Below are 17,465 nucleotides of genomic sequence, written 5' to 3' on the forward strand. Positions count from 1 at the left end.
GAAACCTTCGAAAGTTTATTTTTTTCTTATGCTGTGAAAACGTGGCAGAGCTCAGCCTCTCTTTATTTGTTTGAACAGTTAGTCTCCATGGCAGCGCTCTCACTGGGTTGATTGGTCGGTGGTATTTATTGTCCCTTCTCTCCCTCAGTAAACTGTCCTCTTACTCCGAGTGCTGTCTCGCTTTGGCCCAGACCCCCAACTGCTACTCTCTAATTTTAGATCTGCTGAGCAAACATCACCAAAAGCAGGTGAGTCCACAAGCCCCCTCTGTCTTCTCATATGTGCTCTTTGCTCTCTGTATGTAATAAAGAGTAAAGGCATGTTCCTTTTAGGCTTTCAGTGTTTTTTCCCTCTGGTATGCGCAAGTCAAAAAGATTAAAGAAGGGAATAAAGAAAAAAAAATAGACATAGTGAGCTTGAGTTGATCCATGAGTAAAAGTGATGTAACGGGTTAATTGTAGGGAACCTGCAGTTGGGATAATTAAAAACTTTAGTTTAAAATTTTTACTTTGAGATTCAGAAAGTAACTAGGCCTAAGCCAGAGAAATATCTAAGCAAATTGATTTTTAATCTTTAATTTCAGTAAAGTTCACGGCGACCCGTCTCCATGTCTCCTCCACAGGACCTTGTTGTACGTCTTCTCTTCACGCTCGGCAACCTCACAGCCAAAAGTGAGGAGCCTCGGCAGGAGCTCTTTCAGTGCAACGACTGCATGCCTACGCTCCTCCGACTGTACAACAGCTACCAGAGGAGAAATGTGTCATCTAGTACAGACGTGCAGAAAGAAGCACCTTCCCCCAGAGAACCTGCAGCAACAGCTGCTGCAGCTCTGACCGACGATGTGCTGGTGAAGCTGGTCAGGGTGCTGGCAAACATGTGCATCCACCCGGCTGTCGGTCCGTCACTGGCTGCAAACACAACATGCATTCAGCTTCTGATGGAGACATTAGGTGAGAAAAGAAAAATGTGTTTTAGGCAAAAATTGATTGCAAGCAAAAGCAGACTTCTTCTTTCTTTGTCATTGTTTTTACTTTTTACATGAGTGAAGTCCTCTTTCTGCCAAATGCAGGAAATAATTTAAATTGTGGCTTAGGATAAAATTTAGTCTAGACTTTAGACATTCACAAAGCACACAGAACATTTGTTTTATTCTCAGCAGAAAGCAGGAGTCTCCACCTCATAGTCTGCACACGCATGAAAAGCAATAGATACAAAGTAGGTTTCTTTAATTTGGTGTTTGTGTTTCCCTCTTTCTGTTGCTGGCCAGAGCATCTGCCCACATGGCTCATATCAAAAACTGTGACTAGTTGCATCAAAGAAAGATTTTTTATTTTTTTTTAAGAAAATCAGTCATTTTGATTAGTTTATAATTAGCTGTTTAGTGGCGTTTACATGTGCAAGGCAGCCAACCACTTCCCCGGTGCTGGGAAACCCATTCCTCATTTTGTCAGTTCTCACCATCTCGGTGCTTTCTGCTCGATAGATCACACATCCTCCTTTGGTTTACCTGTTTTTGCAATTCTGACAGAGCGTAGCGCTTTGCTGCAGGAGCAGGATGTGCTGTCGCTTCTCATAGCCGACTTGGTTTGCTTGCATCAATTTCTTCCATGTGGTTAGTTGGTTTAGGACAGGTTGAGCTGACATGTAGGAGGGTGTGAAACTCTTCATGTGCTGCTTGCCTCCTACACATAACTTTGTGACAGTTGGAGGCGAGAAATAAACAGTCAGTGGCGAAAGAGTTAAAAAACAACAAGTCGCATGTAAATACACTCCACAAGTGGGGCACGAAATGAAAGACTGAGAATGTAAGATTGATACGAACATCAAAGACGGAGAGGAAAACTTTCAGTAAAGGATGAAAAGGCGAACTTGGCAGATTGATGTCCTGTTTTGAGTTCGCGCCGCACCGCGTTGCTTTCTGTTGCAGTTTCGAGGGAGGATGGGGGGGCACAACAAAGCATCATTTCCAGTCAGAACCAGAAACAAAATTCTGTGAGACACAGGCGCCGGCTGACAGCTCAACCGCAATATCTGCGATTTACGACCGAACACACGACATCTGCTGCTATATCAGGAACAGACTTCATTCGAAGGCTGCTCGCGGTCACATTCTTCATTGGACTTCGTCACATTGACCTTTGTGTTATCAAATCAAGTGCATCAGGCTGAAACTAATATGAAAGGCAGCCATATTTGTTTTTGTCGCATCTCTATTCTAAGGAGGCTTAAGGAGCAGAAAGAGCAGGTGTTTGAATGGTTTAATCAGATCTTTATGTAATGTTTGTTACAGTCGTCAGCCATTATTTAACAAAGCACTTGAGCTGTGTTGTGTTCATCTGGATCCACCTTCTTGACTGTGAATAACAGCAATTTATTTGTAGCATTGAGAAAATATATATATATATATATATATATATATATTTTTTTTTTTACATAGTTGAGTAAAACAGGTTTTCTTTCAGTGAAATACAAAATGTGGTATTTGATTCTTCATATTTTTTTTGTCTATATTTGTTTGTGTGACATTTGTTGGGCACAGAGCTGAGGTGTGTGGAGGAGAGCGAGGACCTAATGGTGAATGTGGCCGCCGCCATTAACAACCTCTCCTTCTATCAAGAAGAAAACTCTGAGATCAGACGCAATCAGCTCACCATTGCAAAGTGTAAGACGAAAGGATCAGCAAATCTGAAGGCGAAGCTGACTGAGCAATATTGTGATTAATGCACTTTTTTTCTCGTGTTACAGTGATGTCGAAATTGCTGCTTAGTTCAAGTATGGACGCCATGTTGGAGGCCACTCGTGTCTATGGAAACTTGTCACTCCATAAGGATGTGCGGGACTTAGCTATGCAAAATAAAGGTATTCATCCAATGAAAGTGCAAATCAGCAATTATGGTCCGATATGAGCTCGAAAATCATGCTGCTCCAAACTCTTACCTACTTCCCTGTATGCTGCTTCACAGCCGCTTTGTGTGTGTTACTGACATAAGCAGGCATTGTGGGAAAAGTCCTGTACAAACATGTGTGCACACTTACCTGAACAGAAGTCATCGAGGAATTTCCCCAGCAGTCCTTTCAGTTTCAACATTGGAAAGTGTTTTAGTTCTGTTATCCAAAAGTAACACATATAGTTTGCATATTTTTGCACTGTATTCCTAATGTATGTTTGCAGACATTTAGGGTTACATCACAGAGTTTGTAGTTTACCAATTCTTGAAAATGCAGAAATGCGAGATGTTGATATATACCTGGGGTTCTTAAGCCCTTTTAGATTTGTCCCTGGTCCAAAACACCTGAATCAAATGAGTGAATTACCTCCTCAGTGTCCAGTCAGGTTCTCCAGCGTCCTGCTAATGACCTCAGTATTTGACTCAGGTGTCTTGAAGCAGAGACATTGGCCCTTGAGAACCCCTGGTGTAGAGGATAAACAGGCTCATAACATTTTTATTCTTAAATTTGACTAAACCTTTTCTGGTTTTAGTCATTCGGGATTACCAATTTTTTTTGTGAAATGCGACAAAAATGTCTGGCAGAGAATATTGGGGTGCACTTGTGGATGTACTTTCTTCCTTGTGTGACATCACAGAGAAATCCCCAGAAGTTGGCAAAGATACCAGGAAGAGAAGCACAAACCTCCTTAAGTCTGGTTCATTCTTGGATGCAGTTTCCAAATTCCTGAAGGGCCCTCGTTCACCTGTTGAGTAGGAAGCGAGTAAAACTTATTACCCACAGTGAAATGAGTCCCGCTCGGAAGCCATTTCTTTAAAATCAACATAATGAAAACAGATTATAGTTTCCTAAATACATGCAATCAGTCAAAATGATCCTTAATTTTTGGAGACATGTTTGTATGGTTTGATCAAACCTAAGCTGAAGAATTTTGTGGTCATACATGTAGTTTGGATTAAATTTAAATCTGTGTTTTAGAGCGGCCATCACAAGGCCCACATTTCAGCCCCATAGAAAATTTAACCGGGTTCTTTGCCAGATGGTGAGAAATAATGGTTATCGGTGTTTTTATGCAGCATACAGTACATTCATATCTGATTTCAGCTGCAATTTACTTCTACATCAACTTTAAAGCACATGGTTCTTAAGCTGTGACGCTCCACGCAGTGTGATCTGTGTACCTCTGCATCATGCTGGAGCTGGGTTTATCTGCAGGGCCAACTCCGTATAACATAAACATGCCTGCTGACTCTGGTGATTGCAGCTCTCTTTATCTCCCCCATTCTTTGTCCACATCCTCTCCCTCAGTGCACAAGTTTGTGGTGACTCTGCTTGACTCAAAGAGAGCCGAGATGTGTTTTTCTGCCTGCGGGGTCCTGACCAACCTCGCTCTGGACCCTCCCAACAGGGTTTGTCTCACGCTGGAGGGGGCTTCTGCAAAGTAAGGACAAAAGCACTTAGAGATAAATAGCCTCTCTTTGTTTCTCCTGCAAACGCTCTGGGGGCCGAATGTGGTGAGAAGGCACCTACCAACCTACATCAAAGGAGCTTTAACATAAGTTTATTACTGACAGCTTTTAATTTTTTTAAATCGTCCTTTTGCTGGCATAATTTGCTGCATATCGCCATGGTTCTCTTAATGTTCTGAGCTGATAAGTAGCATTTGGCAGTTTAGCTGAGAGGACTGCAGAAAAGCATAAAGTTTAGCTTAATGGCAAAACAGAGCAGGCCTGGGGTTTATTTGTTTAAAGGATAGCTCAGCTCTTGAGGAAATGGGATTTCTAGCTGAGACTGAGATAAGAAAATAAAACCAATTTAAAGTTTATGTAATAAATCTGTAGCCGGAGTCAACGGGATAACTTCCTGACTTTCTTGGTGAGGAATTTATAAAATAAAGTCGTCGTCCCAAGTGTTGTCTGTATAATAACTTGTATATGTTTAACTGATGAGAGTTGGAGCTGACAGAAAGTCTGTGCAGTTCTCTTTTGGCTGTAGTTTTCTGTTCTGGCCTGATAAACTAAACACTGTTGGGACATTTAATTTTATTTCCACCTCCCACACTCTGTTCCTGTCCAGATGAATGCCCAGTGAAGTGCACCTAATGTTCACAAAACCTGATGGTCATGTGCGTTCTCCTTCCTCGAGTCACATGAGGATTGTGTGCGTGTGTGTGTGTGTGTGTAGGTTAGTGGACTGCCTGAGAGATTTCGGACCAGCTGACTGGCAGTTGGCAGGCCAGGCCTGTCAGGCCTTGTGGAACCTGATTGGTCACGGCTCCGACACGCTGTTGCACGCAGAGGAGAGAGAGAGGCTGCTGGAGATCCTCACAGTGTACTCAGGTTTGTTTTATTGCTGCTTCTTACATAACCAGTGGAGGGACGCAACCTGGAAAAGAACAAACTCCTCCTAAGATCGGTCACCCAACGAGGGGATGACACATTTATTCCATCCCATAAATACATCTCTGTCATACAGTGACTTGCAAAAGTAATAATGCCATTTGAACTTAGTTTAAATAGGACTTTATGTGATGGATCTGCAGAAAATATTGAATTCATGTAAGGATTTTCCATATTTCTTTAAAAAGAAAAACAAAAACAGCTGTAAAAATTTCAGGGAATTTCTCTACCAGCTCTTAAAATCTACACTGCAAAAACACAAAGCTTTCCCAAATATTTTTGGTCTAGTTGTGTGATTATTTTCGATGCTTCTCAGGCACAATATGTTCAAAATACACCAAAGATTTCTCACTCCTCCCTCAGATAAAGAGGAGGCTCTGAAGTGGACGCAGAATGAAGAAGAGCAGGATTTCTACAGAGCATGCTGGGAGTCAGAGTTTTTACCTGTTGCTCAAAAGTTGATAAAGGTATTACATTCAGTAGAAGTGACAGCCTGACAAACAGATTTATGGTTTCAGAGAAACGTCTGTTCCTTGAATATGCTAAGTATGGAGTGCTCCAGGAAAAAAAGTATCAAAAAGTCCCAACAAAGCTCGTCACCCAGCCTCTGTTTTGTTTGACTGAAGCTGCTGTTCTTCACAGAGGATGAGGTCACAAACATTTTACAGTCACTTTAAAGCTCTCAGGTTGGGAACATGAAATATGTGGCAGTTAATCATTAATGTGAGCATGTAAAACATAAAATGTTAAAGGAATCTTCAAGAAAAAATTATATATATATATATATATAAATATATATATATATATATATATATTGTTTTTACCTACATTTTGTGACCTCTGTGAAAATGTTTTAATTGATACTTAAGTCGCTTTGGTTGATAGACATGACATCATAATCCAGGTTTTATTTTTCTGTTATTTTGGACTTTGGATGAACATTTCAAACTTTTTTTTCCACAGTGGATTTTTGTTATTCTATGCTGTGATACTCAACTGATAATGTAATCTTAAGCACAGTTTACTACAAAAGAATAAAAATGTTATTGTCTGGACACTGTGAAGAATTTGTGTATGAAGAAGTTGAAGTCAAACATGTTTATTTGCTTCTTACAGCATTTATTGTTACACAGATAAGGGACAAGGCAGTGCTTACAGGTTACACTGAATAGCCTAAGTACAGCGTTTCCAAATTACATAATTATGACTCGAAGAAAAAAAAAAAAAAAAACAGGACTTAAAGCCATGGCAGCTTCCCCCAACTTTTTGGACATTGGTGACCTGTAACAAGCACAAGACAGGTCGATGTTTTGAAATAAAAACACGTTCGTTTCGAAACATTGTTCTCCGATATGAAGGTCGGTCTGTTGGTTGATATCGACGTTGTTGCTATTCCGTACATAATTTGGGATAACAGTGAAATCTTTGGCCAGCAGAGGTGAGTTCCTGCTGGCGATTCTGCATTGAGAGACATGCCTGTGTGGCTCTGATGGGGAAATTCACAGATTACCAGTCTCGGGTGGGGAGTTAGCATGATGGTCAGGAGCAAAAAGAGACTTTGACCACCACAGGGGGAAAAAAAGGGACCATTAACTGATCCCCCAGTGAGTCATGCAGCTTTGAAGCAGGCACAGTAAAATAAAACTCACATGAAAGTCCCTGAACTGTACTGATGATAATAAACTGAACTATTCCCCTGAGCTCAGCTTACTAGTGATGATCTCAGCTTTTTGTAGTCAGAGCTTTTAGCTTTAAAAGGCCCCACTTTGTGTCATTTTTTTCCATGAGTTATCAATGTCTCCAGTTTTTTTGTTTTTTTTGTTCAACCAAAACTATGTAACTCTACCTAACTATGATGCGAGCCGATAGTTATGGTGATTGTGCTTGATTCCCAAATTGTATTGGTGTATGTCTCTTATGTAGTAGTAAAAGTATATGTTTTTTAAGGACAAAACTACAAACAGTACACAATAACTCAGTATTATAGTTTATTTTTTTAAAACTTTTTCCATATTTTCATATAAAAAAGTGTCAGTAACTGACATCAGTCAGGAGTTTGAAAGAAAAAGAAAACTTCCACTTCCTCTCAAACCACTTTCAAATGTACCATTCCTTTATCATTGCAGCTCTGCTCCTCCTCACATCATCGTCCGCCTGATTTTCTCAGTCCACCCTCAGAAGAATGCAGTACTTTACTGATTTTTAGTAAACAAAAGAAATAAGCAGAGACCTTAAACCTCTGATTAAAATAAAATAAAAATAAAAAATAAAAAAAAGCTGCTTTTGCACTGGTTAGACTTTTCCTCGCAGGGAAATAAGCACAACTACAACCTTATTGCCTTCGAAAGCTATCGACCGCAGGCAGCCCTGTGTGAGCTCTGGATCCCCCGAGCAGCAGCCCAAAGAGAGTCTCTGCTCACCAAAGAGCACTTTTTACATGTTTAAAAAAAAACAACAGAAGAGGTATTTTACTGGTAAAATTCACAATCAAAAGCTTTGAAAGAGTTAGGTCAACCAGTCAGGCGGGATAAGCGGAAGACGAGATATGACGGAAGCAAACCCCCTCCTGGAGAATCTGGTTTCCAAACTTTCTATTCGATTTACATTTCTATGATTTTTTTTTTCCAATACAAGAAAAAAACAAAAGACATCATCAATGAAAAGAACAGTTTTCTCACAATAACAGAGCTACAGCAGAAGCAAGAAGGCTTTACTTCAAAGTGCCTCGCTTTTTTTTTTTCTGAAACAAATGAAATTCCAAGACATACATTTTTTTTTCTTGCCTCCACTTATTTTTGTGAAGCACACACACACTCTCACACACCTCAGTCTTCAGGATAAACAGAACTCATCCACACCTGTACAGTCAAACTCAAAAAAGGGCTCAGACAGTGTTCTTTTGAGTTTTTCACCCCACATGGAGGGGTTTTCACACTCCTCGGATTAGCTTACTTTGACGTTTGAGATTTGGGATGTGGTTAAGGGAAAAAGAGGGCGTGGGGGGGGGGGTAATGCAATGGATGTTTAATGGACAGGGGCTTTTATAAAGGGATTCAGGGAATTGGGTGACGGGTGAGGGGTGATTTTGGGCATCAATATGATCCCTCTAAAATACAACTGGGAGCAGCAGCATCAGCACGTACGCACACTGTGCTGGATATAGTTCAGGCACACGTAGAAAACACTGAAACAAAAACAACAACAACACTAGAGTTAAAACCATCCCCTTAAAACCATCCCCATCTCATACAAAAGTGAAATAAAAAGACGTTTAAGAAACTAAACAAACAACAGTGACGACAGAATCAAAAGTGCAGGCTGGGTCTGGCTGCACAGCTTTCTTTCTGGGAAATTTCACCAGGATTCTCAATCCTAACATGAAGTGAGACAGGCAATGCTGGAATACTGAAATGTAGTCCTGGATGTCTCCAGTGTCAACACCAGCGCAACCTCCTGCCCCCAGCAGGGCTGGAGTTTGCTCAAGGCTGTCCTCTGTTGGTCGGTTTTGGCACTGCAGGCAGCATCTGACTATGTTTGTGGATCCACTTGTAGTTTGAGATGACTTTTCTCCAGTAGAAAATCTTCTTCCCTTGATTTCCATTTGTTCCGATCTTCTCTGCAACGCCCAACCAACAAGCATTGTCAAAACCGAGAGCTCTTTTCGCTTAAATCCCCAAACCCCCCCCCACAAAAAAAACTCCCATGTATGTTTTTTTTTTTTTTTTCTTTTTCTTGAAGTGTTCCAGAAAGAGCAAAGACGACAGTAAAAACGCCAAAAGCACTTCATGTCATGTAGCGGGTGATCGCTCTCAGAGCGTATAACAGTTCTGCTTGCATCCGTGCTTCCATAAGAAGCAGATTAACGGGGACCTGGAGGAGGGAAAAAAAAAAAAAAAAAAAAGTGACATTAACACACTGCAGCAGCGCTAACCACACATAAAGAGCTCAAAACAGGAAATTCAGAGCTGTACCTTCTCGGAGTGCTGAAACTGCCTCCAGAAACTCTCATACATTCTTTTGGTGGTCTTCTCAGGGCTGCACACCATGGTCTTGATGTAGATCTTAAAGCTGCGGTCCAGAAGCTGATTTATCTCCCCATAATCATAGTCGTCATACCTGAAGACGACAGTGGAAAGCCGTCAGCAGCGAGAACAGGGAGCGAGGCAGAGCAGATTTTATTGCCAACATAAAATCAGATCCTATCTGGTGACGGACCTGATGCCAAACATGCAGTGGATGTAGTTCCAAATGGCTCTGCGCAGCATGCTCGTGTCCACATCCTTATGTGTGGCCATGGTGTTGTATGTGAGGTTGTAGGCCATCTGAAACTTCTCGTCCAGCATCTGGCCCACATCAGGATACAGTCTGTTGACCAGAGAGAAGCCATGGTCCTCCCAGCTGTAGTCCTGAGAGAAACAGGCGCAACGTCTCAATAACGTGCATCCGGACCGCGTCCTAAAGCCGCTTCACAAGACCGCGTCCGACATTTACCTGCGCTCTGAACGTGGGCACCTGCTCCCCCCTCCTGGAGAAGTCCTGGTAGCCGTAGCTGGTGTCCTCAAAGTGACGGGAGATGTCTCTGGAGGGGACACACTCCTCGTCCTCCGACGTGACCACCAGCATGCTTTCCGTCTTCTCCCTTTCAAAGCGAGTGGCCATCTCCTCCTGGCTGGCCTCTTCGTCGTCACGGCACTCCTGCAGCTGCTTCATCCTCTCCATCAGCTCTTCCACCTCACCGCACATCTCCTGCGAGGACGAGAGCAGGTAAAGAACAGTCAGAGACAATAAAGCGCCTGCTCGGTTTAGCAGATTTTCCTCTTTGCAGTCGACCCACTCACCTGATTGCCCAGCAAATCGTCGTGGTGATTGGCGTGGCCGTTGCCGTTGGCTATGTCGCACACACAGTACTGGCTAACGGAGGGCGGTCTGAACGTGTGTCCGCCATCGCAGTTGATCTCTGGCATGATGCCGCAGCCGAAGGTGAAGGAGGAGAGGGAGTGGTAGTGGGTGAGCAGGACTACGGCGTGGATGAGCTCTGCCAGGGACCAGCTGTGCTCCTCGGTCTTCAGGAGGCGCTGAAAGCAACAAGCGGGACAGGTTGCCGAACGGAACCACAACTCAAGGTCCGGTTCTCGCAGGGGCAGCACGAGATCTCCCTCTACTCACCTCGATGTGCTCCTTGGTGAGAAGCCACGGACGGTGGGCTAGGATTTTGTTGATCTCCCCGAGCTGCTGCAGCTTCTGCGGCGCTTCGTTCAGGCCATTCAACCACTTGGTGTTCCCCCCGACCTGAAGGAAGTCATTCACGTGCAGGTTGACCAGGTAGGAGCACTGGTGGCGAGCAGCCGCCTGTACCGTCGGGTAATGAGATCATCAGACTGACAGGAAAAACAGCTGATTCAGTCGTTTACGTGGGGAGGGATGGGAGGAGAAGGACGTACCATAATGCAGATGTAGTGCCTATAGTGCAAAGGCAGGGGTCCGTCCATCTGCAGCAGATAGTGCTGCGTCCGGAGAAAGCTCCCCAGGTACTGTGGGTGGAAGCTCATCACGAGGGAAATGTTGTCCAGCCGATGGAGGGCTGCAAATGCATCCTCAAATATCGCCTGCGTACTGGCGTCCACTTTACTGACTTGAAGAATCTAAAAAAAAAATAATAATAAAAATGGCTAATTAGTTGTTTTGTTGCTCACAGCAGATCTTACAGTCTTACATGAGATTAGAGATTGTCTCCTACCTCTTTTTCAGGGATAAATCTGCTTGGTCCGCTTCCTAGGGGTCTTGGGATCCTTATGCCTAAATCCTATAAGACAAGAAAAAGGGAAGAAATATGATCAATTAAATGTGAGAGGAAGGCAGAGGAAAGGAGAAGTGAATGCTGCAGTTAAATGGTGCTAGAACCTCCTCTCTCTTTTTCTGCTGCAACACCGAAAGAAAATCAGATTTGAGTCTCATTTCCGCATGATATGTTTAGTTTTTTAAGTAAAAAACAAAAAAACAACCTGAATGATAAGCAATATACCCTCCCATTCACAGAGAAATCTTTACATTGTCTTGTTTTGTCCAGTAACTTTCCGCTGCTTGTCCAGACATGTCCCCTTAGCACACGCTGGGAAGTCCGGCAGAAAAGCATCATTCACAGGTGACACCGTGTTTAAAATACTTTTAAATGTGTCCTATATATGCCTTTTTCTTAAGATTTAAATTCAACACATGAACATGTATGATTTCCTGCATAGTGATTACAAGTCTTCACTCTCGTAAACAGGTCTGGACAAAAGACTGCACTGCAGCCAGTCCGCTGGAAGGACAAATGTCGCTTAAAACAATTCACAGAAATGTGACACCGTTTTTATTCAAGCACAGCAAGACCAAACACTGCAGTAACGCAAGACATTTTTAATTTTTTGCGTCATTTCTATTACCTTTTTGGCGAGCCGTTCACAATGGGTGCATATCTTAAACAAGTCTGTCACTGCGATTGAATTATTCTCCACGTTTTCTGACGGTGCGATGGCGTGCCTCATTTCGTTTCCTCCGTTTTTCCTCTGCTTCTTTCCGCGGAGCAGAGAATTAAAAAAAAAAAATAAACAGTGTAAATTTAAATGGCTCTGTTTCCTCCTGTCTTTGTTCCTTGGGGCACTGGTGGGGGAAAGTGGCTAGGCAAGCGAGCACTCAGCTGTTGCGGCCCCCTCAGCAGAATACCGTCCTTTACGGCTCATACATTCGGTAAATAAGTCGAGGCTCGCGTGAGTGACACCACCGGCAGCCAATCAGAACGCGAAAACAGATTCCAGACAGCCAATAGCGGTGCTGGGCCCTGATGAGGCGTGGCTAAGCGTGAGGAACGATTGCGTCCTAAACGTGAGCAGAAGGGGGGTGTGACAGTCCCCCTCTAAGAAAACATCATCACTTCTCTCTGCTGCTTCTTTTGTTCTCTGTTCCTATTGATTATGATTGAATTTAGTGTTTTTCTTGCTCTCAGTGTGCTAAACTAAAGCCTGCAATCGGCTGCAGTCGATTCCTGAACGATCTTTCCACGCAAATCAGTTCAATCAATATTGATATAAAAGCATGATTATAGCTCTGCGTTTCTTAAAATAGACCTGAGTAATGCTGTAAGGTCAGTTTTAAGCAAAGATAGCATGTTTTCTGTGTGCATCATTGCAATGTGCATGAAAACAACAACCAGCTCTTGCAAGCAGCAGCAAGCCCCCCTGTCGGCTTGTTGCTGTACTGAAGGAGCAGGGAGAGGAGGGGGTCTAAGTAAGCTGAGTCCCCAGCACTGTTTGGTGAGCAGCAAAAATAATAATAATATATATATAAATATATATTTAAAAAATAGTCATAGAGGTCCTCTGAAAGGACCGGCATCGCCACACCAAAATGGATGGCTGCATGAGCTGCTGTAACAACAACAGCCCTTCAGTTTGTGGTTTTGCACCACAGCCTATCATATCACAGATAAAAACCATTCCTCCGCCAATCAGACCTCACTGAAGGAGGCCTTTTAAAGCCAAGAGGAAGCCGAGATAAGAAACGGACAGCTCAATAGCTTTGTTTATGCCAAGCCTGACAATAACGTGTTCAGTGGAACAGCTTTTAACTAGTTTAAATAAAGCACAAGTTACTAAGCAAATGATTCCTCCCCCTATGACATCAGGATATCACTTTAAAAGGCAAATTTTATTGGTACATTACAGTTTCCACCTGACATTGACCTTGTTTTGATATTTCTAACATGATTACTGTAAAATAAAATAAAAAAACACTTCCATAAATTGTAAAGAGCCAGTTTCTTTGGCATACAATGACCAAGATGAGAAGCTTTCATCAACTCAAAGAAAATTTTATTTTAGGGCATAGTTTGATGTACCACAAAGTATTATTTAATGTTTTTTGTTTGTTTGTTTTTTTTAAACAAACTTTAGTATCAGGCAAAAACTGTTTTCAAATCACTAATTGAGGTGATCTGAAAGGATGATTGCAATCAAACCTGGGCCAAAGAGAAAACAAATCGCCCCTTCTTGTAAAATCAAACAGTGTTTAGCCTTTTTTTTTTTTTTGACAGTTTAGTTAATTTTCCCCTTGAACCGATTACTGCCTGACCTCTCATAACAAGAAATCCCTCAAGCTGAACCTGTCGGACAACACGAAGTAGGCCAATAGATCTGAAAAAGTAACATATGTGGTAGAGAATCTCCAACCATCACTTCACACACAGATGATGCACAGCCTTATTTCTGAGATGCTGCAGCATGCGATTAGCCGGGACATTGGAAACTCTCCCCAGAAGAGTGGTTCAACATTTCTCCTCGAGATTCATTGTTATTGCAAAAGCTTTTTGGAGTTGTTGCCACCAAGGATGGCACGACCAGTTACAAGATTTAGGAGGAAATTTTTCTTTTCAGATGGTCCAGGATTTTTGGGAGAGCTTTATTCACTTAGTAAGTGACATCGTTTTTTTTTTTTTAAATCTATCTCTTATATTATAGCATCATAAAGGATGCTAAACCTTTATGAGCCTTTATTTAGATGTGACAAAAAATGCAAACACAGCAGAAATCGGTAAAGAAACAAATACTTTTTCAAAGCAATGTGCAGCCAAAAGCCTTAATAAGGGTTTAAATGGCTCATTTAATGCAAGGTACCACAGCCAAGACAACATCTATATTCAACATTCTGGACAGGCCACAAATAAATTGCAGCACACAGTGAAGTGCTTTTGTTTTCCAAATGCCAGCAGGCACACCAGAAAAGCGTCGTATTTTGGTGGCTGTGGGCACACGCAAGCCCATAAATATCTGCATGTCATGGTTATTAGGGAGGCTTTAAAATAACATGTTTTTGCAGCTAATTGGGGAAGGGAGGAAGAGAGGCCGCATACCACTGAAACATTCATCCATTAACATTAGTATTTGTAGGACTCTGAAAGGTGAAAAACAGATAAACAAGTTAAATTTGGACATAACGAGCTAAAGAGGAAGTTAAAAAGAAGGCAGGCAAGTCAACAACTGTAAGCCTGCCTAGCCAGTTTCTCAACCACTTGCTAGCCCCCAAGCACTGATAGCTGTTTAGCACCATATTCAGCAGGTTCATTGTGTGTGTGGAGCCAGCCCCTGCCAGCTCCTCTCATGATGCCACAGGGTGGGGTGCTGGCCAGTGGTAAACATGCTCCCACAACTGGAGTCAGCACTCCCAGGCTTGCTGGGAGCCCCATGGCTCAGCAAAGCTGCACAAGAGGCTGGTCAGCATTAGGGCTGACGACACACCAAACCTTTTCACATAAAAGCGCTTAGGCTCAGGGGGTCCGGCCTCGCAGGCGCGGCCAAACGCTATTGTCAGCGTGGACGCACTGACTAGGCAGTTAGCGTTTGCACATCCGATGTACTCCTATATGTGGGTCAGTGGTTTAGTAAATACTGTACAACATAATTTTGAGTTTTTGTGCATCATTTTGCATAAAAAATGAGACTATTCGTGCAATAAACTTGGTTTATTTCCAGTATTGATGCCCCTAAACAGCCACAAACTTCAATATTTTTTTGCCTGGGATTATGTGTGATACACCAAGACAAAGTAGTGCTGAATGGAGCTAAATACAGGACGATCAAGGAATAAAGCTGTCCAGAATGATGTTCACAGACTCCCTCCATTCAATATGTCTAAGCTTAAGTTAGTTTGCAATGAAGAATGGGCAAACATTTCACTCTCTAGATGTACATGGCGTTGGCCTTTGTGAAAAAACATGATACAACTCAAGGGTTACACATACTTTTACAGGGTTTTGTAAATTTTGCTATTTTAAATTAGAGAAAAGTGCATTAATTTTCCATTTTTAAGGGGCTCTTTGCTACATTAACAGCATGTGGATGTAACGCTAGCTTCGGATGAACCGGTTTGGAAAGATCTCACGTAAAAAATAAAATAAAGTAAAATAAAAATCAAGAAAGTACGACTCTCTAGACACAAAAGTGATTTTAAACAAAATGACATTTTAAGGAGTGAGGTCTGCACACCCACCTCCAGATTCCTCAGGTGTCTATAGATAAGATTATTTCCTGCATTTCATTTTCCAGCATTGACATGATTAAAGAAAACATGCCTTTGCTGCTGTCACAGCCTGCTACTCTACACACGTATTCTCGTTACCTTTTGAAGATTGCTCAGAACACAATGTGACATATAAAACCACACTGCGGATGTCTCAGGGGAATCTGAAGACATACATCGTTAGGCGTCTCACTCATTGTGTTTGATGTCACCTGCAGGGAGCCTGAACTGTCAATCAGCTATTCTTAGAAGAGGAACTGCAGCAAAGCAAATGAGAAAAATATCAAATCACTGGGTGAAATTAACCAGGACAAGATATTTTGAAAAGTTTCTCGCTGTTGCTGGGAATACACCTGGAGTCCTTTATAGGCAGAAATGGCTGACGACGTGCCGGTTGCGGTCGGACTCTCAGAAACAACAGGAATCATCTCAGATTTGTTTGAGATACTCATCAGCTAGAGGAAGGGCATGAACAATGGATACGTTTCCAGTTGATTTAATGTCAATGAAAATACACCCCAACTGTTGGAAAAGCAGGGGGAAAAAAAATTCAGTTATTTCTTTCACATTATAAACAAGATGAAAAGCTGTTTCCCCCCCAAAAATATTCAAATTCACTTTTGGTCTACTTTTTATAATCCTAAAAAGTTGAGAAAATACCTTCAGACAATTTTAAGAACCATAAAAGAGATACACGTTAGTTAGGCGTAATTCATAGTTCATCTGCAAGATTACTTTAAGGTATTTAAAACATATTAAAGAACAAAAGGCACAAACATCAACGAAGCATTATTTGCTAGAATATAAAATAAAACTGGTTTATTTAAAGTTTAAAGTACTAATATACAACTCTGAGGCAGAAAGCTGTTGTAGCACGTTTTCTTATCTCGCCATGTATGATGGCCTATCTAAATACAGGTTTTGCGTGGGTGTAAATGTGAAGAAATCGAACATATTTGTGACACATCAAGTCTTGTTCCATTTATAGAGCATTATTTATGATGTTCTCAAATTACTGCATCTACTTAAAAATTTACAACAAAGGTTTATGACACTTTTCAAGTGCTTTTCTTGAGAACAGAAAACCAATCAGTAATCCAAATGTATATTTACTGTTAAATTGGTGATATATAGACTCAGTCAGGTGCTTCTTGTGCAGAATATTATTTAACAAGCTAAAATGTTACCTGGTTAATTAGTCAGGCTATGTGCTCTGGTTCAGCCTGCACTTTGCTGCTGCTTATAGCTTGTTTAACTGGCTTAAAACTCCTGCCGCTCCTTTAATTTCCAAGCAAATTAGTCTTTCTTTCCGCCAGCAGACCAGCAGTGCACAGCAAAATCAGTCATGGGTGGTTTTAACAGACTATTTTCTGATTTTATTCATTTTAAAACCAATAAGTAGCCCGTACATATGAAAAACTAATGTAAAGTTCACTCTTGTAATATAGTTTTATGCTCACATTAATCTTGTCCAGTCACCAACCTGTGCTCTGTGAACAGCTACTAGTCTTTCAAAGTTAATTTATCTTCCTTTATAAAACCACAGGTTAGATTAAATCTTAAGTGCGAACACCAACAAGTGCTTGTGTAAAAAACAAAAAAACTACTTTGTGGAATATTTTCCACAATGTTACACGAGTTATAACATAAAATGTGCTAAATCAAAAACCAGTGATTAAATCTGAAACGCATGACAATTTCGTAAAGTGAGTCATTTTTTGACAAGTTACTAACTTTGGGAGCTACTTTCTCCTTTCCAGCTGTTTCCCTGCTTTACGAGCGCTCATAAGCCTTAATGCACTAAAGAGGCTGATAAAACTTAATAAGATTCAACAACAGGAGAGGAAGCCATGGCAGATGTAAACTCTTGCACATGTGTTTTCAGCTCTGCGGCTGCTGTGTTTTCTCATGCAGTTAGACGCGAGAGAACCACAGAAACTGTGGGGATGTTCAACAAGTGGCACAAGTCCACAGACCAGTTTAAACCCGACCTATCGGTGCGCAGAAGAGAGGAAGCAGAAAACCCTCAAACACTGACATAAGCCTAGCAACAGGCTTCCACCA

The 17,465-nt window shown here is 41.8% G+C and overlaps 2 protein-coding genes across 8 annotated transcripts in view; one reads left to right on the forward strand and one right to left on the reverse strand.

Moving 5' to 3' along the window:
• Window positions 1-15,948, forward strand: part of armc2 (armadillo repeat containing 2) — a 28,421-nt gene extending 12,473 nt beyond the window's left edge. For 5 of the 6 annotated variants that reach the window (XM_015031233.1, XM_015031234.1, XM_015031232.1 and 2 more), the window contains 7 exons: window positions 149-248; window positions 623-950; window positions 2,540-2,662; window positions 2,746-2,859; window positions 4,258-4,390; window positions 5,134-5,288; window positions 5,712-6,579. In XM_015031233.1, the coding sequence (XP_014886719.1) occupies window positions 149-248; window positions 623-950; window positions 2,540-2,662; window positions 2,746-2,859; window positions 4,258-4,390; window positions 5,134-5,288; window positions 5,712-5,845 (1,087 nt within the window). In that variant the 3' untranslated portion in view covers window positions 5,846-6,579. Of the gene's footprint in view, window positions 1-148; window positions 249-622; window positions 951-2,539; window positions 2,663-2,745; window positions 2,860-4,257; window positions 4,391-5,133; window positions 5,289-5,711; window positions 6,580-15,619 lie in introns of those variants that run through there. The other variant, XM_015031237.1, reaches the window with a different exon arrangement.
• sesn1 (sestrin 1) overlaps window positions 9,075-17,465 on the reverse strand; it is a 55,170-nt gene continuing 46,779 nt past the window's right edge. Inside the window, exons 1-9 of one of the 2 annotated variants that reach the window (XM_015031240.1) lie at window positions 11,774-12,062; window positions 11,086-11,151; window positions 10,790-10,990; window positions 10,515-10,697; window positions 10,187-10,423; window positions 9,840-10,094; window positions 9,564-9,754; window positions 9,320-9,464; window positions 9,075-9,218 (exon numbers count right to left, since the gene is read on the reverse strand). In XM_015031240.1, the coding sequence (XP_014886726.1) occupies window positions 9,132-9,218; window positions 9,320-9,464; window positions 9,564-9,754; window positions 9,840-10,094; window positions 10,187-10,423; window positions 10,515-10,697; window positions 10,790-10,990; window positions 11,086-11,151; window positions 11,774-11,875 (1,467 nt within the window). In that variant the 5' untranslated portion in view covers window positions 11,876-12,062 and the 3' untranslated portion in view covers window positions 9,075-9,131. Of the gene's footprint in view, window positions 9,219-9,319; window positions 9,465-9,563; window positions 9,755-9,839; window positions 10,095-10,186; window positions 10,424-10,514; window positions 10,698-10,789; window positions 10,991-11,085; window positions 11,152-11,773; window positions 12,063-17,465 lie in introns of those variants that run through there. The other variant, XM_015031239.1, reaches the window with a different exon arrangement.

The sequence above is a fragment of the Poecilia latipinna genome, unplaced genomic scaffold (assembly GCF_001443285.1).
Source record: "Poecilia latipinna isolate Pla-1442-1.1 unplaced genomic scaffold, P_latipinna-1.0 Scaffold201, whole genome shotgun sequence".
Lineage (NCBI taxonomy): Eukaryota > Metazoa > Chordata > Actinopteri > Cyprinodontiformes > Poeciliidae > Poecilia > Poecilia latipinna.